Here is a 23,906-nt window from a genome sequence, read left to right as displayed (position 1 = left end):
ACGCGGCCAGCAGGGTGTGGCTGCTGCCTGTTCCTGCCTGTTCTTTGCTGATGAGGTGTGGAACAGCCCCTCACCCTGCGCTCCCTCCGTCCCCTTCACCCCAAGGAAATCTGCTGCCTGTTTGGGCTTTTCCCTGGGGTGAGCAGGGGAACCCTTGCAGGGTGTGAAGGTCCTGGGTGCTTCCCATGCATCCCAAACTCACCCAGAGTGGGGCCCAGGGCAGAGGGGCTGGGGGAGAGCAGGGGGGCTCAGCCCATCAGCAAGGCAAGGAAAGCCAAGCCTAAAGCTGAGCTTGGATTTGGGACTGGGGCATTCCCCTGGGTGAATGTAAGGAGCACACGGAGTCAGATCCTCTGCTCTTGGTGGAGGGGCTCTCCTTGAGGGTCTGGATTTTCTTTTCTTTGGCCTTTCTCTTTTTTTAGAACATGATTCCTCAGCTCCAGTGATTTAATCTCTCTTTTTCTTCATCCTCTGGCTGTAATGATCATTGTGGAATTAAAACTGCAGACAGACAAACAAACAACCCCAACCCCACTTTTTTTTTTCTTTTATTTCTTTTTTTTTTATTTTGTAATCTGTGTTGTAAGTGCTTTTGTAAAAAATAAAAAATAAAAATAATAATAATGTAATGGACTTTCATGATTTCGGGTTGAGGTTTTTTTCTGGGTTTTTTTGTTTTCTTTTTTTTTTTTTTGAGAATTTTTGTTTTGTTTTTTTTTTGTTTTGTTTTGTTTTCCATCCTTTGTAATTTGTTCATTTTGAGTCCTGGGTTGGGGAGGGGGGGATATTTTCATGGTTATAATTTGTGTGGGTGGGGTGTTGCATCACCCTTCCTTTTACTTGTATAAAAAAAACCAATAGTGGCTGAGCTGTGGAAAAAAAAAATGTACTTTTTTATAAATAAAGAATTTTAAAAAAAGAGACCTTCTCCTTCTTTCTGGGGCATCCGTGGCTGCGCCGTTGTGCACTCAGTGACTGGGAGCTGTGGTTTTCCAATTATTTGGGATGGAAATATCGCAGGATTTGCAGTGTTTTTTGGAAATTCCAATTATCTGTGTTTGTATTTTGGAAGGGGAGTTGCTTGCAGGTGAAGGCTGTAGGTGAAGGGTTCAGAGATCTCCAGCAATGGGCTGGAGGAGGTGACAAATGACTGGGTTTGCAGACCATGGTGGTTTTGTGTGGAATTCCTGGACAGCAGATCCAGTGCAAGCTAAAGGAGGCTGGGAGAGCTTCCCTTTGTTGATGTAAACAATGAAATTCCTTGGCTGAGGCCCAAAGTTAACCTGAGCTTAAAAATAAACGGCTAGAAAAACACAGGGCAGAAAAATCCATCGGAAAATCTGTGAAAAGTTAGGACAAGTGTCTGTGGTGAGGAAGTTCTCACTGCTGGCTGCAGCAGATGGGACAGGCTATTGGAAAAATGTCAATATTTCCCTAGAAATGTGGAATGAGCTGGTGGCAGGGCCAGGATGCAGAGACACTGGAGGATGTTTTATAGAGCCACGCGTGCCTGCCATGGCAATGGGGCTGCAAAACCTTCTGAGGCTCAGGGGGAGCTCAGGGCATATTGATGCCTTGGGAAGGCTGAGCTGGAACAGAGACTGGATGGAGCTAAAGAATAAAGCAGGGATTTATTAAGAGGCCTGAGTGGCTCCACCTTGGGCAGCACAAGAGCCCAGCCAGGGCTACACCCAAAATGGTCCCAAAATGAACCCAAGGTGAACCAAAATGGTCCCTTTTTTTTTTTTTTGAGAATTTTTGTTTTGTTTTTTTTTTGTTTTGTTTTGTTTTCCATCCTTTGTAATTTGTTCATTTTGAGTCCTGGGTTGGGGAGGGGGGGATATTTTCATGGTTATAATTTGTGTGGGTGGGGTGTTGCATCACCCTTCCTTTTACTTGTATAAAAAAAACCAATAGTGGCTGAGCTGTGGAAAAAAAAAATGTACTTTTTTATAAATAAAGAATTTTAAAAAAAGAGACCTTCTCCTTCTTTCTGGGGCATCCGTGGCTGCGTCGTTGTGCACTCAGTGACTGGGAGCTGTGGTTTTCCAATTATTTGGGATGGAAATATCGCAGGATTTGCAGTGTTTTTTGGAAATTCCAATTATCTGTGTTTGTATTTTGGAAGGGGAGTTGCTTGCAGGTGAAGGCTGAAGGTGAAGGGTTCAGAGATCTCCAGCAATGGGCTGGAGGAGGTGACAAATGACTGGGTTTGCAGACCATGGTGGTTTTGTGTGGAATTCCTGGACAGCAGATCCAGTGCAAGCTAAAGGAGGCTGGGAGAGCTTCCCTTTGTTGATGTAAACAATGAAATTCCTTGGCTGAGGCCCAAAGTTAACCTGAGCTTAAAAATAAACGGCTAGAAAAACACAGGGCAGAAAAATCCATCGGAAAATCTGTGAAAAGTTAGGACAAGTGTCTGTGGTGAGGAAGTTCTCACTGCTGGCTGCAGCAGATGGGACAGGCTATTGGAAAAATGTCAATATTTCCCTAGAAATGTGGAATGAGCTGGTGGCAGGGCCAGGATGCAGAGACACTGGAGGATGTTTTTTAGAGCCACGCGTGCCTGCCATGGCAATGGGGCTGCAAAACCTTCTGAGGCTCAGGGGGAGCTCAGGGCATATTGATGCCTTGGGAAGGCTGAGCTGGAACAGAGACTGGATGGAGCTAAAGAATAAAGCAGGGATTTATTAAGAGGCCTGAGTGGCTCCACCTTGGGCAGCACAAGAGCCCAGCCAGGGCTACACCCAAAATGGTCCCAAAATGAACCCAAGGTGAACCAAAATGGTCCCAAAATGAACCCAAGATGAACCAAAATGGTCCCAAAATCCCCGACCGCTCCCGGGGTCTCTCCCTGGGATCAGTTCTGCTCCATTTGCACCTTGCAGTTCATTGTCCCATTCCAGCTTTAGCCCAGGCAGTCCCACCCTGCTTGTTTTTCTCTCTCCAGCCCACGGTGTTTGTGCTCCTGGGCTGAGATTTGGATCATTTGTCCTTGGTGCCCAGCTGGAGCAGGAATTGTTTTGTCTCCCTGCTCTGTGCACAGAGCTCACCATCCCCTGATGTGAACCCAGACCCACACACTAAAGCAGCACAGAATCTGAAAAATAGAAAAGCCAAAACTTTAGGCATCAATATCCCCATGTCCCTGCCTTGGGAAGGACACTTTGTGTGCCAGGAGGCTGCAAAGGAAACCTTGTTCCCAAAGAAAGATCCTTGATCCCAAAGGAAACCTTGTTCCCAAAGGAAACCTTGTTCCCAAAGATCCTTGTTCCCAAAAATCCTTGTTCCCAAAGGCAACCTTGTTCCCAAAGAAAGATCCTTGTTCCCAAAGGAAACCTTGTTCCCAAAGATCCTTGTTCCCAACGATTCTTGCTCCCAAAGATCCTTGTTCCCAAAGGAAACCTTGTTCCCAAAGAACAAGGCCAGGCTTTGGCTGGGGAGGGAGAGACAAGGCAGCCAGGAGATCAGAGGAAACATTTCTGCTGTCCTTGCACTGCTATCAGCAGCTCCCGTGCCATCCTCTGGGAAAGTGGGATACTCCCTGGGAAGGGCTTTTTGCACCCAGCCTCAGCACGTGGGTGATGTGCTGCAGGCCTGAACCTAAACCTGAGCCCAAGCCCAGCACAGAGGGAGAGGGATCTGACCCAAATTCGGATTGGAGCTGGAGGGAGAGGGCAAAACTGCTCAGGACAGCCTGGGGAGGAGCGGTTTGGTCGCTGGGGATGGTGCCCTGAGTGCAGCCTGGCAGGAGAACCCCCCAAACTGCTGCTCACAGAGCCAGGGCTCAGCCACTCTGCTTTGGGAGGGATTAGAGACAACCCTGGGAATGCTTTCCTTGTGGAAAAGGAGGAAGAAACAGGTTCCAAGGTGACCAAGGGGACTTGGGCTGTGTCCATCTTTACCCCCGTTTTCCCCCTCTCAGTTTGCCCCGTTAGCCACGGCGCCTGCTGGAGGAGCAGCTTTCCTTCAGGACTGACCCCAGCTCCTGCAGAACCAGCTCCCAGCAGCTGCCTCAGCCTCCTCTGGGGGTGGGGAGGAACAAAAGGAGCCCTGCAGAGCTGGGGCTAAGATGGGAAGAAGGACAGGAGGGGCTGTCTGGGCTGGGATGACCCGCTGGGAAATGCTGCTCTGCTTTCCCAGGCCAGGCCTAAAGAGCTCCGTGCTGATGGATAAAAGCCACAGCCTGGGGCCTCTCCTCAGCAGCTCGGGTTGCAGAGGGCTGCAGGCAGCAGGAGCAGCCCCCCAGGCAGAGCCCCCAAGGATTGGGTTTCTTTGGAACCAAGCAGAAACACACTGGGGGTGGGAGTGCCAGCACTGCCCGATGGACAAAATAATGGCTTGGATCCTTTTTCCAAGGCACAGATCTGCAGGAGAGCCCGAGAGGGGCTGCAGGAGAGCCCAAGAGGGGCTGCAGGGCCCTGAGGAGCAGCACAGGGAGAGGCAGGAGCTGTGCCAGGGCAGGAGGAGCTTTGTGGCTCTGTGTGCACAGTGCTGAGCATGGTGGGGTTCCCCTCCTGGTGAATGCAGGTGGAATTCAGGGCTGGAGTGTCCCCGGTGGAGGTGCAGGGCCAGGTTCCCACCCTGTGCATTCCCTCACCATGCCTGGCGACCGTGGGGGTTTTATTTCTGCCCAGATAAAGGAGCTGGAGTAGGATTTGTGGTGAGATGCAGCTCGCGGTGATGAGGGAATTTCCCTGGAGCAGCACCTGGGACTGACACCTTGCACAAGACCCAAAACCAGCGGGATAAATCCCAGGGATCCACAGAACCAGAGCTGGAAGGGCAGGAGCCTAAGGGCTCCAGCCAGAGGAGAAGGTGGGGCTGGGAGATGTTAAACCAGTGAGGGGGCGCTGGAAACAGGTCAGGTCGCTGAAATATGTGACCTTCAATCCCAAATTCCTTGTGAGGTGAGAGGCAAGCCCTGCTGCAGTTCAGCTCAGAGCACTCAAGGTCACCCAGAGCCCATTAAACCTCCTGCAGCCACTGCTGGGTAAATGGAACCAAGGGAAACTCACGGTGCAGGCTGAATTACTTGTAGCAACCAATATGTTTGATTAGGGTTGGGTTTGTTTTGTTTTCTTGGTTTTTTTTTTTTTTTTCACTTTCAAATTATTTGCAATCTCCAGCTTGATTTGTATGAACGTATTTGTTGGAGGAAATTGCTTTATGCAAATGGATTCCAGCTGAGGGACCTGTGACACCAGAAGTGCTGTTGAGCCTCAGATGCCCTCAGTGGTGCCTGGCAGAAGGGGGGCTGGTTCTCTCCTCCTCCTCCTCCTCCTCCAAACAGGCATTTCACAGCCTTCCCAGACGTGTCTAGATGCAGCCTGGATTTAGAGAGTATTTGCAGAACAAGGCTCAGCCTGTTAAAAAAAAAAAAATATTAAAAAAAAAAAGGATAAAAAATGGATGCGTGTTGCACTGCTGGAATTTCACATCCTAGCGAGCAGAAATCAGAGAGCCAGGCTGATATTTTCACCTGAAATGTAGGGTAAAAAATGTTGTGTCACCCTCCAGGGGCTGAATTATTGAAAGGCAGTGATTTATGGATGCCTGGCATCCGAGCTGCTCCCTTCACCTCCCAGCTGGGGTGAACGTGGCCTCATCCGACTAAGCCAGGCTCAAGGTGAGCTGGGGATGCTCCCTCCTCCACAGATTTCACAACTGCTGGACCAAACCCAGGTCCTGGCAGGAAGCAGGCAGAGGGTTTTGTCTGAACGGTCAGGAATTTTGGGAGGAAAATGGTTGAATGTGAACAGCAAATGATCTTTTTCTGCCTCTGTGCAGAAGACACTGTCCTGTGGTTTGCTGGGGAGCTCAGCACTGGCTAAATCCCAGGAGGTGATTAGGGATCAAATCCTAAAGGATCAAAGGGAGCTGTGAAAGGAAAGGGGGGTTCTGTTTTTTGTGGTTTTCAAGTCCTTTTCCAGCCTCACCCTGAGTCCAGGTGCACCTTCCCTCCCTGCACCCACCCTGAGCCGCCCCTCGCCCCGCAGAGGGAGGCTGTGGGAACATTCCCCTCTCTCCCTCCTCTCCCTGAACCTCCCAAACTCCTGCCAGCCTGCTTTCCTCAGGGTTTGGAAAAGAAATGTGCCAAGTTCACACCTGTCAGGTTTAACTGATTGCCCGTGGAGGGAGGGAGGGAGGGGAGGAAGGAGTCCGTCCTTATGGCTCTGCTCACCAGGGGAAATTCCTCCATTCCCCGAGGAATAAACGCTTCATTTCCAGCCTCACCCCACTGCTGCAGCTCCCAGTCCTCCCAGTGTCACCAGAACAATGCACAGGGGCTTTCTGCTGGCACACAGACCTGTCCACCCAGGGAGCTGATCCCACCCCAAAACGCTCATCCCGAGGTCCATAATTCCCCCAGTGTGCCCAGTCCAGCTGCTGCCAGCTGTGCTCTGAATGCTGCAGCTGTCTGGGCTTATCAATGGAATGGGAATGGGCTGGGAATGCCAAGCTGGAGTAAACACTGCCCAGCAAAAATGGCATGGGGGGGCTTTGCAAAGGGGAGGAATTGTAATTAAATAGAAATTAGTTATTTAAATGGTCACTTCCCGGGGTTTCGTTGGCGTCCGATTAACTGAACTTTTAATTTGCATAAGCAATAAATGTTTAATTATGTTATTAATATATTTGAGTTGAGGAGCTTATGGGGGTTTTATAATTGGCATTTAACTAGATAGTTCCAGCATATTAACTGATGTTTCATAGCTCCGTGTGAGCTTCTCCAATTATAACTGACCTAAAATTTTGCTTGGAGGACCTGCCTGGAAAGTGTTACCTGAGCAACAGAATGGGGGGAGGTGAAGAGGAGGGGGTTGGAGCCTGTCCCCAAAAGGAGGGATGTGCACAGGCAGCTTGTTGGAATTCAGGACAATTCTGGCTGTCCTGGGCCCTGCCAGGGGGCTCAGAGACCCTGGCACAGAGCCCAGGATGCCCCTGTGGTTCTGATTATGAGCAAATTACCAACCTTAGATGAAGAATAACGAGCCGCAAAAGTTTAAGTAGAATGACAGTGAATTTATCATGGGGTGAAAAAATAGATTTTTGGCCTTCTTCTTCTTCTTGGCCTCCATGTTCTGCTGTGATGGTGGCACTTTTGGATTGGTTTAGAGTAGAAGCTCACTGTCTAACACAGGTGATAGGTATTGGGAAGTTATTGTAAATATTGTACATGTAGTTTTTAGTATAAAAAGATAACACCAGAGTGCCTCTATCTGACCTGCTGAACAGACCTCAGCTGGACAGGAGAAAGAATTTTATAGAAAAGAAACAATAAACAACCTTGAGAATGAGAAATGAAGAGCTCTGACTCCTTCTTCCACCTCCAGGCTGGGAAAAGAGACTTTGTGACACATCTGGGGGTCACTGTGAGCAGCTGAAGTCCTGAGAGCAGCCCTGCACCCTCCCCAGAGGCTCTGAGAGCCCTGTCCATCCCCAGAATGTCCTTTCCCCAAGGCCCTGTGTCACAGAGGGGTCACAGCAGGGGACTGGGGTGGCAGAGGGAGATTTGGGGATGGGGAGGGCTTGTCCTGGGACAGGGGGTGACCTTGTGACAGCCCAGCTCTGGCAGCCTCTCTGTTCAACTCCCAAATCCCGTCAGTCATTCTAAATCTATTTTCCATCCCGTCTCTACACTTGCTCTGATGACATGACTGGTTTAGTAGGCAAGAAAATGACATTGTGTTTGACTGACAAGGCCCATTTCTCACGACCCTCACAGACTGGCACTGATTATATTCCTGCCTTTTAATTCTTTATTACCTGTGTTTGCTTTTTCTGTGGTGCCAGGAAACCACCCTGTAGGATTCGAGGCATTCTCTGTGCCCTCCTCCTTTCTGCTGCAATTTAACCTTTCTCAAATTTAACTATTTTAACAAACAGTAAAAAACCAACAGCTGTGAGTTTGGAATCTCCTCAGCTGAGTCTTTCAACCCCTCTGTTTGCTTATAATAAGTGAAATATCCGAGGAGATGCTGTTCAGGAAGCTCCTCAGCTTTGCCATCCTCAAACACAGGGAAATGGTTTTGTCATCTCAGAAGCCACCAGCAAAAGTGTGCCAGTCCCCAGAGACAGATCATGAGCAGCTTTTCAAATCTTGTGCCTTTTCTGGGTCATTCCAGCCCTCTTGACCACATCCACCTGCGGGAGTGCCTGTGAACAGCGCAGGGGTGTTGTTTGGTCCTGTTGTACCCCCAGGGTAAGCCTGGATTTTGTACCCATGGCCTGTCCTTCAGCTTCTCTGGGCTGCTCACTGGCTGCTCCCTTCCCTGCTTTTCCATTTTATCCTTTCCTGCTTTTCCATTTTATCCTTTTCTGCTTTTCCATTTGCTCCTTTTCCTGCTTTTCCATTTTATCCTTTTCTGCTTCTCCATTTGCTCCCTATCCTGCTTTTCCATTTGCTCCTTTTCCTGTTTCTCCATTTGCCCCCTTCCCTGCTTTTCCATTGGATCCATGCTGGACGAGAGGGAAGCTCCCTGTCCAAGCTGAGAAACTCCTTGCTGAATGAGGCTGCATGAATAATTATTGGTGCTTTTATCATTTATTGGTGCTTTTATCATGACAGAAGTTAGGGGAGGTGGGGAGGTGAGTGAGAAGCCTTTCAGTGCCATTAAAGGAGGGAGAAATGAGGAAAAGGGTCAGGAAGGGGAAGCCTGAGTTGTTTTCTGCACCAGGTCCCTCTCTTGGAGCAGGATTGGGTGGGGACGGCTGGGGACAGCAGGACAGGGATGGTGACAGTCCTGGAAGGCGTGTGAGGGGCAGGAGGGGAGGCAGCAGCACCAGAGCATCCAGCAGCCCCGTCCTCACACATCTGGCAGCTCCCTCCCTGCTCCAGGAGGATGGAAAGTCACTTTTTGTCTGGGTTGCTGCAGCTCTCAGGGGTTTTAGGACAGAAGGGAAAGGTGTGAGGAGCAGCCTGGAGCCCTCCCTGCTGCTGCAGCTGCCCGGGGACAGGAGAGGACGGATGTCACATTTTCTGAAAAATCCTTTCCTTAGGATTTCTCCTCCTGAGAAGCTGAGAGGCCTCAGGAACAAAATGTAAACAATGGTTATCTGCTGCTGTGGAATGCAACAGGTGCATCTGTGATTGGTCTCATGTGGTTGTTTGTAATTAATGGCCAATCACAGCCCAGCTGTCTCGGACAGAGAGTCCGAGTCACAAACCTTTGTTATCATTCTTTCTTATTCTATTCTTAGCCAGCCTTCTGATGAAATCCTTTCTTATATTCTTTTAGTATAGTTTAATATAATATATATCATAAAATAATAAATCAAGCCTTCTGAAACACGGAGTCAGATCCTCGTCTCTTCCCTCATCCTCAGACCCCTGTGAACATGGCCACAGACTGTCCCCCTTTCCCTGCCCCTGCACTCCTGGCCGTGTGTCAGGGGAGCAGAGCAGCTCCTCCTCGCCCTGAGCTCCATCCTGGCTCCCTGAGCACGGATGCAGAGGGAGGTGAGCTCATCCTTTGGAGACATCCAGGGCACAGCTGTGAACACCCCCACGGCAACAACGGGAGACAAACACGGCCCGGGGCACACGGCCAGGCGGCGCGAGACGCTCCCAGGAGTGCTGCTGGGGATCGGTGAGCAAATTAACTCTATTAACACAAATGATGAGAGTCTGAGCTGCAGTTCCTGTGCCTGCTATCTGACAGAATTCATCTGGTGGCTGCTTGTAACAGCGTGACCTTAATGGACTCATCAAGGGAGCAGGGCTGTATCTCTGGCTGAACATGGGTTTGGGAGCACGCTGCGCTCTGGGCAGGCTGCTGAGAGCAGGACAGGAACATCCTGGTGTAATGGGCTGCAGGATCCAGCCCCTCCATCCCTCCAGGAGAGGCAATTTCAAGTGTCATCACCTCCTCGCAACTGTGCGGCAGAAGAAATAAATTACTAAAGGGATTTGATTGTTCATTACTCTGCCAAGCTGCAAGGAAATGAAGCAGAACTAAAATTAAGGGCTGCGAGGCAGAGGAAATGCCAGAGAACATTTCCCTGCTTCTCCAGGGCTCATCTTCCTCCCCAAAACAGGCTGGGGTGCTCCCCATCCTGCAAATCCTGGTTCTGGGAGGCAGGGGGGTCTGTGGGGCTGGCAGGGACAGAGGGCAGGTGAGTTTGGGGTGGATTAGAGGCAGCAAGGCCGTGTTTGCCCCCTTTGCTGGAGGGGCACAGAGAAGAAAAACCAGCCCAGGATGAGGAACCTGTGGTGGAGCTCCCACCAAAGTTCTGCAGAATGCTCAGCACAAAAAACCAACCCAGGATGAGGAATCTGTGGTGGAGTTCCCACCAAAATTTTGCAGAATCCTCAGCACAGAGAACAAAAACCAGCCCAGGATGAGGAATCTGTGGTGGAGCTCCCACCAAAATTTTGCAGAATCCTCAGCACAGAGAACAAAAACCAGCCCAGGATGAGGAATCTGTGGTGGAGCTCCCACCAGAGCTCTGCAGAATCCTCATCCCTGCTGGACCCCAGGCGTTCACACCCTGCTCCCACTGCTGCATCCAAACCCCGTCCTTGTCAGTGGCCACTGGCAGCATGGAAAGGGAGGTCACCAAGGGCTAGGGCCACATTCCAGACGTGTTTTTGCGGCCAGCAGCTCTTTAACCAGATGTCATTTAACCAAGGATGGTGCTTCCTGCAGTGGAGGGGAGGAGAGGGACAAACTGGTCATTAGTGGAGAGAGCCTTGCATGGCAAAGCCATTCCCTGCTGGAATGTGCGTGAAATCCCAGCTAAAGCCAAGCACATCCCAGTGTCCACTTCAAAGCAGGCACCCCAGGGAGGGCTGGATCCACACATTGCACTTCCAGGCTCTGCCAAAACCTCATCAGAGGCTGGAGAGAGGCTTGAAAAGCCTCAAAGTGCCAGTTGGGCTGGCAGAAACGACAGAAGGAAGGAAAGTGGTCAGGGATGCTGTGAGCAGTACCCAGACAGGGGGATGGCTGTGCTGGGACCGAGCACCCAGGGGATACCCAGATTTCTGGGCTTCAGGGGAGGGAAATTAGAGAGGGACAGAGGGATTCCCACCTGTGTGAGGGAGAAAAAGGACAATGCAGAGGGGTCAGGGCATGTGTTTGCCTAAGCAGCCTTGGGGACATTGGGTTTGTCCCCATCACACACACAGTAACAGCAGGACGCTCCCAGCACCCCTGTGCAGGGCCCAGCAGGGCCGTGTGGGAGGTGAGCAGCACATTCTGGGGGCCCAGCCTGTGCAGAGGGGGATTTCCAGGCAAATGAGGCATTGTCAGGATCGCAGCCATGCCTTGGCACTCGCCTGTGTGGTGGCTGATTGTGTAAGTGAGAGCTACATCAACAAACAGCCCGATGGGAGAGGCTGTGACGGCTCTGAAAATTCCATCTGACTTATATCAGGGCACGGAGGCAGAAGAGCAGCTCTGCCTTCGTTTTGGTGCTTAACCTTTAGCTGGCTCTGCTGCAAAATGCGGAATAGGTCAAGATTATCTCGAGTCAGGATGTTCCCTGCTGTCAGATCTTTGTGGGCTTTCAAACCTAATCAGGAAGAAAGGAGACCTAATCAGGGGAGCAGGCAGCATCCCCCAGCCAAGGACACCCTGGAACTAACAAGTTTTAAGGATGGGGTAAACGAAGATGTTGTCTATCAGTGGAACAGACAGCTGATAGCATCCCTTACTCCAGGACCTCCCGGAACCAGCAAGCCTTAAGGATGTGTTAAATCAAGGTTGTGATGGATGTCTGTGTGGCAAAACATTCAAGGTCCACGCATCCTGCAGCTGAGCTATCTTCATTATAATATTGAAAATCACATCACAAAGTCCCTGCCCAGGAGAAAAATCTTCCCCTGGGCATGTGCACAAGTTTGCTGGGGTTGCATAACTGGCATGGGAATTACTAACATGGTGCTTTTGTCTCCAAGTGAAGCCCAGGCACTCTTCCTGCTCAGAAAAGCCTGCCAATCACCTTTCCTAACCAAACCACTCCTGCTCCCCGAGCTGAGGTGCAGCTGCTCCTGTTCCTCTCCCCAGATGAGCAGCCCTTGGTGACAGAGCTGGGTCTGGATCCTTCCAGGGGTTAAGTGATGCTGCAAACCAGGAACTGATGTGGAACGTGGGTTTGTGTTTGCACAGGGTGGAATTTCACTGTGAAGTGCAGCCTGACCACCTCCACCTGCAGTGAGGGAAGGGTCTGAGCTGGAGCAGGGTCTGAGGGGGCCTAGGTGGGAGCACAGTGAGCTGCTGTGCTCCCCTTCTCCTCTCCCCTTCAAACCAGGATCAAAGCAAGGGCTGTGAAGGGTTTGGACGCAGGGGATGAAGGGCTGTAGGATTTCCAAACCTCGCACCCATGGTCCAGTGCTGCTGTGCAGCTTTCCCAGCCGTGTCTGCCCTCCTTGATCCCTTTCATCCTCCGGGTGCTTGGGGCACACACATCCATGGCGAACAGCCTGGCTTGCCTGTCCCTGGCAGGGATTCACTGAACGCACACAGCCCCCAGAGAAACCCTCCCCACTCTCCTCCCTCAGACTTCAGATCCCTCTAAAACCCCCAGCGCCTCTGTTTATCCTCCCCTCTGCCCTATCAGCTCCTGGGAATCAGCTTTCCATTAACCCTTTGCAAACAAAAGGCATCACAACAAGGCTGGGAACCAGCTTGTGCCTGGGGGTGTGTGTTCTGCTGGAGCGTGTCTCAAATTAGCCAATCCTGCTCCTGCCTTCAGAACCAAGCCAGGGAAGTATTTGTTCTGCCAAGCTTTTCAACTCAGTTTAATTTAGCTCTGTGAACTTGTCTCAGGCTCCCTGGAATGTGTCAGGTGGGGTGCATTATAAATATGCATCATCTGAGCTCATTGTCTTGCTCAAAGGACAAGCAGGCAGAAAGAGCCCAGCAAATGTCTCCTGCCACCAGGTCACGGTGACAACCCAGGCTGGGGACAGGCTGGCACTGGCTGGGCACAGGGTGCTCTGCTGCGAATGCTCTGAGCAGGGCTGAGGTTGCATTAAATCCAGCAAGGCTGGCTGCTGCAGGGGCTTCGAAAAAGAAGGATCCCAATCCCTTGCCAAGGCACAGCTGAGCCCCTTGGCCAGCCAGCTGTGAAATAGAGGGGGATTTGCTCACTGTGGGGAGGTGGTAAATGGAAAGGGAGCCCTGCTTTGGAGCTGGTTATGGGTGAAGCAGATCTCGGAGCAGAGGTGTTGTGTGTAGTTGTGCTGGTTTGCTGGGAAGGAAAGAGGGATCAGGTTGGATTTAGCAGGGGGCAGACAGGAGAAGGTGTGCAGCTCTCTTGGACCAAATTAGCTCCACTCAGAGGTGCTGTAAACCAGCCCTGAGACTGGCCCAGCTTCCAGATTCACCTGGGGGATGCAGCTCAGTGCCTCAGCAGTGAGATGGGGCTCAGGCTCTCCTTGAGGTGGCTGAATTCAGGGCAGATGTGGAGGGACACACATCCATGGCTAACAGGACATGGCTAGTGGGAGGGACACACATCCATGGCTAGAATGGGACACACAGCCATGGCTAACAGGACACACATCCATGGCTAGAAGGACACACATCCATGGCTGGAATGGGACACACATCCATGGCTGGGGGGACACACATCCATGGCTAACAGGACATGGCTAGTGGGAGGGACACACATCCATGGATAGAATGGGACATACATCCATGGCTAGAAGGACACACATCCATGGCTAGAAGGACACACACCCATGGCTAGAATGGGGCACACATCCATGGCTGGATGGACACACATCCATGGCTAACAGGACACACATCCATGGCTAGAATGGGACACACATCCATAGATAGCAGGATACACATCCATGGCTGGATGGACACACATCCATGGCTAACAGGACACACATCCATGGCTAGAATGGGACACACATCCATAGATAGCAGGATACACATCCATGGCTGGATGGACACACATCCATGGCTAGCGGCGTCCCTCCTTCCCTGGGATCTGGGAGCAGCTGGCAGGTTGGAATGTGGTTGAACTGGGCTCTGGGGCTGGGGAATTTGCTACCAGCTCCTCAGAACTGGGGAATTTGCTACCAGCCCCTCAGAACTGGGGAATTTGCTACCAGCTCCTCAGAACTGGGGAATTTGCTATCGGCCCCTCAGATTGGTGTCCCTGGCCTGGCTGTGCACAGATCTCCTCTGCTGGTGGCTCCTCTCAGGAAGGCACTCACGCTGCACCGGTGACTGGGAATGATGCTCCACGGAGAGATAACCATTCCCTCCCTTCCCCGGGCCTGCCTCCCTCTCCAGAAGAGCCGTGGGAGAACAAAGTCATGAACAAAACAGCTCTGAGAGAGACTGGGGGTGGGACGCCCTTCTTTTCTCCTTAATTGTAATGCTGTGAATTAATTCAGCTTCCAGCAGGAACAGGGAGTTTCCCAGCAGCCCTCAGACATCCAGATAAGGCTGAGCTGTTTGTTGAGCCCCTCTGGTACCTGCCTCACTGCCAACCGCTTCACACAAACTTTGTTTTCTATTTTTTCCTCCCTTTTTTTTAAATTTGGTTCTTTTTTTGGAGAGTTTTAAATTGTTCAAGCGTGACAGAGCACGGGGGTTTGCATTCTTAATTGGCAAAGCCTTTTCCCACTCTTGTCTGGAGGCCCCTGAGCTGTCTTGCCAATTTATTCTGATCCTGATTCACAAGCCTTGCAAACATCTTCCCAGGGCTGCCCAAAAGCCCTGTCAGTGGAACTGAATCCTCATCTGGCACTGCTGGGCATCTCCTGAGGCTCTTCTGGTGTTCTCCCCTTCGACCTGAAACGTCCCTTTTTGCAGCCACCCTCCCTTCCAGAAAAGCCCTGGTGGTGCCCTCCAAACTGTTCCAACCACAACTCTTCCCCAGGGGGAAATAAACAGTGGATAGAGATGAAAAAATAAAAATTTAAAAGGGAAAAAAGAAAAAAAAAGTAAGAGGAAAGAGCAAGCATAAAGGAAGACCTCTCTAATTCTCATTTTCCTCTATCCTGCTCTCTCAGGACCTTCTTCTCTCATTTGTCTCCCTCACCTCCTGGGGTTTCCTCTTCTTGCCAGCAATTAGCGCTGTCACCTCTGCCATCTCCCTGCCTGGACCCCGTGCAAAGCCGTGACCAGCCCCTTGGAGTGGCTCAGACTGTCCCCAGCAAGGAGAGCTGCGCGTGCAGGGGCAGGGCTTGTTGTCACAGGGCTGTGCCATGCTTTGGTGCTTGTCCCTGCGAGGCCACACAGCCCTGGGATGGGCTCTGACCCCGGGATGTTCGTACAGAGAGCCTGGGAAGGACAGGGACCCTCATAAACACCCAAATATCCGCAATTCTCCTTGTGCTCCTTCGTTCTTTCACTGCCCTCCTCCCCTGGCTGCCCTGCATTCACCTCTCCCTCTCCTGCTGTATTTCCCCCACCTCTAAATCTTCTCAGCCCCTTCCTGCTATCACCCAGCCTCACCTGAGCGCCAGGAGATCCATTTTATTTATTTATTTCCTTTCCCTCTTTCTCCTTCCACCTTTTTTTCCCCCCTCCACTCTCCTGATTTACGGCAGCAGCAGGAGGCTGATGTTCCCTGCTCCGTTCTCTGCTCGGTCCCTGCCATCCCCAGAGCCATCAGGGGCCAATTCATCACGGGAATGCCCCAGCCAAAGTGACTGGGACATTCTTTACAGCCACAATCCCGAATGCTGGCCTGGCGGGGGGAGGCTCCGTGGTGAGATGTCAGCTGTGAGAGAGCTGTCTGGAGGCACAAATATTATTCACAAGGTGTTGTGGCTTAGGGAGGAGGGAAGAGAAGAAAAGTGGCTGCCAGCCGTGGGTTCTGATGGCTCCAGCATCCTGCCACCAAAGAAACACAGCTTGGAGCTCACATTAAGGAGCAGGGGAGGCAGGGGGAGGGTGGGATGCTGACCCATGGAGTGTCAAAGTGTGGCAGGAAAAAACGGGATTTTGTGGGAATGGGAATGGGGCATCGGCGTCAGAGCAATTCGCAGGGTGAATTCCTCAGCGTGGGGCTGGGAGCGCTTGGTGCAATTGGGGATGGAGCAGGGCAGGGGGGGCTCCCAGGGAGATGTTTGCACACCTCAGCTCACTCCTGGATGGCAGCAGCGAATCTGAGAGCTGGGGAAGGCTGGCTGGGAGGGGAGATCTGGGAATACTCTCTTGGAAATGATCCAGCACAAATGATCCACTCTCTTGGAAATGATCCCTGTTGAGACTGCACCCGGCACGGGGGGAGTTCAGGATGAGCAACTGTTGCATCCATGGAGGTGAAGTGGAAGTAAAAAGCAGGATTTTCACCCTCAAAAGTCCTGGATTCGTCATCCTGTGTGGTTTGGGGATGTGTGCAGATGTTTTATAGCCACATACATTTTGTTTTACTGCTGTGCACATGGAAAGCGGGCCTAATTCCAAAGCCTTGGGGATGGGTAGTTTAGGGGGGATTCTGGTACCCAAAGCCAAAATTGCTGCAGAATAAGATCCATTAGCCCAATCTGGTCTCTCAGAGCAGCCAGTAGCCAGGGCATTAAGACAAGTACAAAAATTAGATGTGACAGACAAGTCCTACAAACCCCTTGTTCCCTCATCCCTGTCTTGCTCCCCTCTCCTGAATATCTTTTCCTCCTCCTCCTCCTTCTTCCTCCATCCCAATTATCTCCTCCTTTCATCACTGCCTGAGTTGTAAGTACAAAGTACCAATTAGCTAGTTTTCAAGTTTAATTAGGTTGGAAGGTAGAGCAAATTAAATCCTTTTATCGCGGGTTTCAAAGCGCTTTCCCATCGGGATGGGTTTCCTTTGGATGAGGCCCATGTTTGTCACCAAGGAGCTGGCCCAGGTCACAGAGCAGGGGTTGAAATGCAAGATTGGGTCTATCTCCCTCCTGTCCCTAAATCCTGTGCTCAAGACATCTTTTTTAGGAATGATTTGGGGTGCACAAACCTCTGCTCCACCTCAGTCTATTGAGCATTGCTCCTTAGCTCATTTTAAGAACATTCCAGCAGCACCAGGAATTCAGTGAGGGAGCTGGGACAAAGCCCAGCAGAAGGCTTTCAGAATACTTCAACAGTATCAAGCAGCAGGTCCACATGAATGCTTGGAAGCACCTTTCTTCCCTAAACCCTTCTTCCTTTGAGGCCTGAACAAAGGCAGGGAAGCGGATCCAGGAATAAACACCTGAGGATGAAACTGCAGAGCGGAGCGAGGAAGTGTTTAACTCTTGGAGACACAATTGTAGCCACAATTTCTGCTCCTCTTGAGCTCTGAGCAGTGCATTTCAATAGGATCTGGCTCTCTCCATGGAGCTGCTGGATGGGGACACTAGGGAAAGCTTTGGGATTCATCCTCACCTTTGCTCCTGGAATCCCTGGTGGTGCCAGCACCACCCCAGCTGCATTTCTGCTGTTCTAACCCCGTCCCCTGCCACAATTTCTGTTCTTCTTGAGCTCCGAGCAGTGCATTTCAATAGGATCTGGCTCTCTCCATGGAGCTGCTGGATGGGGACACTCAGGAAATCTTTGGGACTCATCCTCACCTTTGCTCCCTGGTGTGCCAAGGAATCCCTGGTGGTGCCGGCGCCACCCCAGCTGCATTTCTGCTGTTCTAACCCTGTCCCCTGTGCTTCCCTGTGTGTTGCAGACAAGCCACTACCTCAGAGTGCCCCCGGAGGCATCATCGGGATCGTGGGAGGCGTCATCGCCGCCGTCTTCATCATCGGCGTGGCCATCACCGTCATCATCGTCTACAGGCGGCAGCAGAAGAGCCGCTCTGACACTGACAACGACCTGTGAGTAGCACAAGCGCTGCCCAGCCAGGCTGCAGCTGCTGTGGGCACGGGGGACAGCTCCTCCTGCCCTTCCTCTACCTGCACAATGGGAAAATTTGGTGGGAAAATGTTTTCCTGTTGTTTCTGTCTCGTTCCTCTGATCGACTTCCCTCCCTTGGGGTTTCCTGGTGCTTCCCATGCTGCTCTGTCCTGTTGCTGAGCTCTTGGCACAAGGCTGAAGGGGGGGCTGGAGCACAGGGATGCTCCACCAGGTGCTGGGATTGCTGTGGCACAACCTTGGGGCAGAGGCTCAGTGCCACTGTCCCCTTCCATGGGTAGAGGAGGATCCTATTCCTCCTTTCTCAAAGGCTTCAGGCTCCTGAATGAGACTGAATCCCATCCTGCCATCAGAGAGGGGTTTCTGATAGACCCTGAGCACCTCTGCATGCATCCCAAAGCATCTGGGAAGGGTTCACATCCACCAGCACTGCAGTTTGGGACCTGTGGGTGACAGCAGGGCCAGAGGCCACCACAGGGGCTCCTCTTTGGAGCTGGGCTTTGCCCTGCCCAGCACAGGGCAGCAGAGATCCCAGGCAGGGAATGCAGAGGTGTGGAGGTCACTTTGTGCAGCAGGAACCTCTCCAGGAGCGTTCAGCCCCGGCTCTGCTGAACAGCTCTACCCTGCACCAGCTCTTCACCCCCTCCTTCCCTCCCTTCCCACCTCGCACGGAAAGCCCAGCACCCAGAGGTTGCTTTTATGCTCCCCCAGCCCCCACCTCATTGTTGTTCCACCTTGGGCACATTTTGTGCTCCATTTAATCCCATTTGAGAGAGGGCACTGGAGGATAGCGGGAGAGGCAGGGGAGAGGAGCGGGGGAAGCGGCAGGAGAGGCAGAGAGGCACACAAACAACAAAAACCAGCATCACAAGGTGAAATTGCATCAACAGCAGCGGGCCTGTGATCGAGATGCATTCTGACAATCCACTTCCCACAATGGCCCTCCACCAGGCGCAGGGAAGAGCCACTTTAGCTGAGAATAGAAACACAGCCGTGCCCAGCTCTGCCGAGGTGCTGCCTCTATTGTGGAGGCTGATCCCGAAGGTAATAGCATTTCTTTTGTGCAGAGCCATGAAGTCAATGTTTTACAGAGCCCCGGGGAGCTGCTCTGCCCTCCCTGCCACCAGCACATTCCAGTCCCACGCTGGAATCCCAGGGAAGGCGCCCATCTCCATCGGATCTGGTGGAGTCTGCACGGAGAGGAGGGAGGGGGGCAGCCAGCTAATTAGTGGATCAGAGTTTTAATAAGTTTTGTAAAAGGATTAGACACATCTGTGCATGTGAACAGAATGTGCAGAGACAGTCTCCAGGCTGGGATTATGGTGGCTGCCAATCCCTGTGCTCTGGGGTAGGAGCTGATCCTTGGCGAGGTCAGGGATAAATGTCCCTGCCTGGCAGAGCAGGTCCGTGAGGAGGCCTCAAACTCCTCCTGGGGAGCTGTGCCTGCAAACAGGGCTGTTTATTGCAGACAGGAACCATTCCCAGAGAGATGCCAGGCTGGGGTTGGCATTACCTGTGACCGTGTTCACAGGGGTTTTCGGATTGGGGAAGAGATGAGGATCTGACTCCGTGTGTCAGAAGGCTTGATTTATTATTTTATTATATATATTACATTAAAACTATCCTAAGAGAATAGAAGAAAAGGTTTCATCACAAGGCTAGCTAAGAATAGAATAGGAAGGAATGATAACAAGATTTGTGGCTCGGCTCTCTGTCCAAGCCAGCTGAGCTGTGATTGGCAATTGATTAGAAACAACCACATGAGACCAATCACAGATGCACCTGTTGCATTCCACAGCAGCAGATAACCATTGCTTACATTTTGTTCCTGAGGCCTCTCAGCTTCTCAGGAGGAAAAAATCCTAAGGAAAGGATTTTCCATAAAAGATGTCTGTGACAATTACCTTGTTATCACTTCCTGGTACCTCACAGCCATGACACAAACACCTCCCAAGGGATGGTTTGCAGCCACTCCCGAGCAGGTATCACAGCTGCACCCTCAGGATCTGCACTCTGACACTGGGATTTGCCTGGAATAAGGACACAACGCTAGGAGGGAGTTTATTTTCCATTAACAATTCTAATTGGGGTGAGGCAAAGGGCACGGGGGAGTTCCTGAGGATAATCTATGTGATTGTATTGGCAGTTTGGTGACAAACACAATCAAATCCTTGGGCACATCACAGCAGCAGAACCTTTTCTCCTGCTTTCTGCTCAGCAGCCTCTCCTTTCCCTGCAGGATTGACCTCCCTCCATCCCACAAACCTGCCCCTCCACCAAAGAGGAAACAGGACATGAAAAGCCACCTGACTCCAGAAGACATCCAGGTAAAAACCTGCAAATTCCTGCCTCTGGCGTGGAAAACTGATCCCAAGCAGGGTCCACCGTGCCTGGATTGTAGGAAATGGGGGTTGCAAGAGCAAGGATGTTCCTGGATTGAGTTTGAGGGGCAGAAAGTGAGGATTTTTCAAGGCCAGGTTGGATGGGGCTCTGAGAAACTTGGTCTAGTGGGAGCTTTGAACTAAATTATCTTTAAGGTCCCTTCCAACCCAAACTGTTCTATAACTCTATGATTCTGTGGCTCTGTGACTTGTCCCCCAGAATTCCCAGAGTCTAGCATTAATTAAAAGCTGTAATTTGGGTTCTGCTCAGCCTCTTTGATGGATATTGAAGTCTGAAGGGGTTGGTGTCTGGTTGTGGTGCCACCTGAAGCAGAGCTTGCCCCAAGTTGCGCCACAGGATAATTATCCCTTCTCTTCTCATCCCTCTTCTCTCCCCGACTCCAGGTTGTTCACTTGGACAACATGAAACACGAGGAGGAGACCCAGAAGTTCCCTCTGCAGACTCCCTACTATGACATGGCAGCCCCCGAGCCTTCTCCCTACAGTGACAAACTGGTAAGGAGCACAGGGTGGCAGTGGAGGTGCCTGGCACCTCGGCACCCAGAACCCTAAAAAAGCGAGATGCACAGCCTGGGATTATCCCATCCTGGAGGAAAGCAGCCTCCACACTGATCTCAGCTCTAATTCAGCTGTCTGTAGGTCCCACAGCTGTCCCTTTATGGGTAAAATGCCCTGCCCACCCCAAATTCTGTACCTGCCACCCACCTACCCCACCCTGGGCACTCCTCAGCTCCTGCAGGGAGCCCCTGTTGGGGTTTGCAGCTGAGGGAAGCAGCAGTGAGAGCTTCACAAAGCAATTATCTGCAGGGCAGAGCGTGCCAGCGTTTGACTCTCACTTGACAACAACAAGTTATTTAAACCCTTTTTCTTTTTCTTTTTTTTTTTTTTCTGGAGTGTGGATTTGTTCAGCCTCAGATGGGGAGATGTTAATGTGAGGCAGCAGCAGCGGGGAGAGATTAAGGGTCAGGAGGAGATGCTGGCAGTCACATGGGAAAGGCTGGTTTGCAAGGAGTGAGGAAATGTTAGATGGGAGGGAGTAGGGAACAGGAATCAGGTACGATTAGAGAGAGTTTTTGATGAGAAAACACAAAACCATCCCAGTCCCAGGCCTTGGACAGCATCCTTTCCCTCCCTCACCCCATGGCATGGGGACGCTCTGCTTTTTTATCCATAGCAGACCAATTATCCTAATGTAAATCCTTCCAAACTCCTCCTCACGAGGAGTTCAGAGCACTGCACACCCAGCCCGGTGCTTCAGCAGAGTGAACTCCTGCCTGGAGAAAGGGGCACAAATATCAGCCCAGATATTTATGAACACCACTAATTACAGCCCAGTTCATCCTGGTGTGACCCTGCCATGTGCAGACAATGGAAGGACAGGGCTCAGTGACCTTTGCCTGGCACAAGTCTGAAGCCAGGCAGACGCCAAGGGCACTGGAAATCAAAAGCCACAGCTCTGTGCTGATCCTATTCACTTCATCCCTAAGGGAAAACTTCTCCTTGGAGCCCTCCCTCAGTCCTGGGGCTGCTCCCCAGCTCTTTCTGCTCCTTGCTGAGTTTTAGATGAAACACAGGACGTTGGAGCGAGACCACTGCTTGGAAAGCATCTGAAAGCTGAATTTCAGGCAAGCAGGAGGACGGAGGAGCTCATTTCGGGAAATAACGAGCAGTCAGTTAATTAAGTGGCAGAGTTAGTGATGTGAGATGGGGCCTGATGGGTTGCTGCTCCGTAACCATGGCAACAGAGTTTGCTGCTCTCAATCCTGGCCGGAGAAGATGCATTTCCATGTCCCACGCCTGGCACCGGCTGCTCCTCACCCGTGCAGCTCTCCCTTCGCTTGGCCCACCAAGAACTGGCTCTGCAGCAAGGACGAGGTGTCTGGGGGGCTCCAGCCCTTGGCACGGGCCTGGCACAGCTGTGGCAGAGCCCTGTCCCTGGCCAGCCTGCCTGGCAGCCCCTGGCAGTGCCAGCAGGCTCGCCCAGCACGTACCTGCGCCGTGCTCTGGCTCCCTGCCCCAGCAGCAGGACGCAGCCTGCTCCCATCCCTTGCTAAATAATGGCTGCATCCTCTGGGCAGGCAGCTGGCTGATGGAGTTCGGGGCTGGCAAGGGACACAAGGGTGTCCTTGGCTGCCAAGGAGTGCTGACTTTGCTGGATTCTGCCCAGATCTCACAGGCAGGACGTGCTGCCTCAGCCAGGCCAGGGCTGGCTTGTGCTGTCCGGCCACGCTTTGCAAAGGAACAAGCTTTGCTTTCCTCCCTGCAGGGGAAAAAAGGGACTTGCATCACTTTTTTTCACCCTTAAAGCTCTGCAGAAGCCTCCTTTTCATGTCACAGCGGGATTCTGAGGAGTGGGAAGCCCCAGGGAACAGCAGTGGTGTCCAAAACCACCATGGGATGGAGCAAAACCTGCCCAATCCTTCACCTGAGGGCTGGCTCAGCTGGAGGATGAGGAGGGAAGCACATCCCAGGTCCCTGCCAGGCTCACTTTGGCACAGCCCTGCTCCCACCTGCTCCAAATGCAGATGCGGTGGCTGCTCTGTGGTTCTGGGATCCCTGAGAGCAAAAGGCACAGCAGAAAGGCAGGATATTCTTGTTCTGCCTGTACCTCATCTGCAGATTTGGCTTGGGAGGGGAGTGAAGGAGATGAGAGTGGAAGGGAGCAGATCCTGCAGGAAAACGGGGTGGGTGCGTTCAGCTTTGAATGAATTGTGCAAAACCTCGTAATTTGGGATAAACCAGATTTAGCGCGAGGCGGCACGAAAGGCACTGCCTGGGGTGGACGATTTCACAGCGCTAGAATGGGAGTCAGGGAGTGATTAGAGATGGCAAAAGTGAGGGAGGGGAGAACGGGAGAAGTGCCAGCAGAAAATAAAAGAGGCAGGTGGAGGAGGCACCTCCAAGAGGGTGTGCAGGGCCGTGCGTGTGGACGTGTGCTGGCAGGGGACCAGGACACAGGGAGAGGCTGGGGCACGCCTGCAGGCTCAGGATACCCGCAGGAGGGAGCAGAGCTATGAATGAATCTGTGCTCTTGGGGTTCCAGGCTGTGGGGAAGCCAACAGAGAGCTGACAGCCCCAGAATGCCCAAGGGGAGCGGCGCGGACGCTGGAGGCTGCAGGGGTGGGTGTAGGGGTGTGGGGGCTGCCTGCAGTGCTTTTCTCTGAGCACTTTTGGGGTGACAGTGAGGATATCAGTGTGATTCAGGTGTTCCAGGTGTGTGGGTGAAGGCAGGTGTGCTCTGCCAGCGCTTTTGTGGGTGCTCCGTGTGCGTGTGAGAGGCAGCAGGAGCCTGAGAGAGGTGGAGGCAGAGCCAGTGCAGGAGCAGAGCTGTGATTAGTGTCCGTGTCAGCAGGGCCCATTTGCACAGGTAGAAGGGGAAGTTTCATTGCTGCAGACAGCCAAATAATTTCTCTGGGTTTGCAGGGCAATTACCGGGGTGCCGATGGTGATGATTTACACCCAGCGCTTGCGTGAGGCAGTGCTGGGCCTTGTATACAAGGCACATTATTGATATTGTAATAAATTCTGATCCAAACAGGCAGAAAAGAGCAGGAGCGAGCCCAGGAGTGGGAGAAAGGAGGGGAAATCCATGGAGAAAGCACCTCCTGTGGGAAGGAAGCAGAGAGGAGTGAGGCAAAGTAGGCAGGATAGGAACGAGGAGGTAAAACTTAGTCTGGCTTCCTCCAGGAGTAGGGGAGGTGCTGAGACACAA

At 52.0% G+C, this 23,906-nt stretch overlaps 1 protein-coding gene across 1 annotated transcript in view; it reads left to right on the top strand.

Annotated features, from left to right (window-relative positions):
• Positions 1-23,906, top strand: part of NECTIN1 (nectin cell adhesion molecule 1) — a 100,089-nt gene that overhangs the window by 67,993 nt on the left and 8,190 nt on the right. Inside the window, exons 6-8 of the mRNA XM_031064455.1 lie at positions 17,608-17,755; positions 20,032-20,119; positions 20,579-20,689. Coding sequence (XP_030920315.1) covers positions 17,608-17,755; positions 20,032-20,119; positions 20,579-20,689 — 347 coding nt within the window. The remainder of the gene's footprint in view (positions 1-17,607; positions 17,756-20,031; positions 20,120-20,578; positions 20,690-23,906) is intronic.

This window comes from Geospiza fortis, unplaced genomic scaffold (assembly GCF_000277835.1).
Source record: "Geospiza fortis unplaced genomic scaffold, GeoFor_1.0 scaffold110, whole genome shotgun sequence".
Lineage (NCBI taxonomy): Eukaryota > Metazoa > Chordata > Aves > Passeriformes > Thraupidae > Geospiza > Geospiza fortis.
This window is presented reverse-complemented; position numbering and strand designations above follow the sequence as displayed.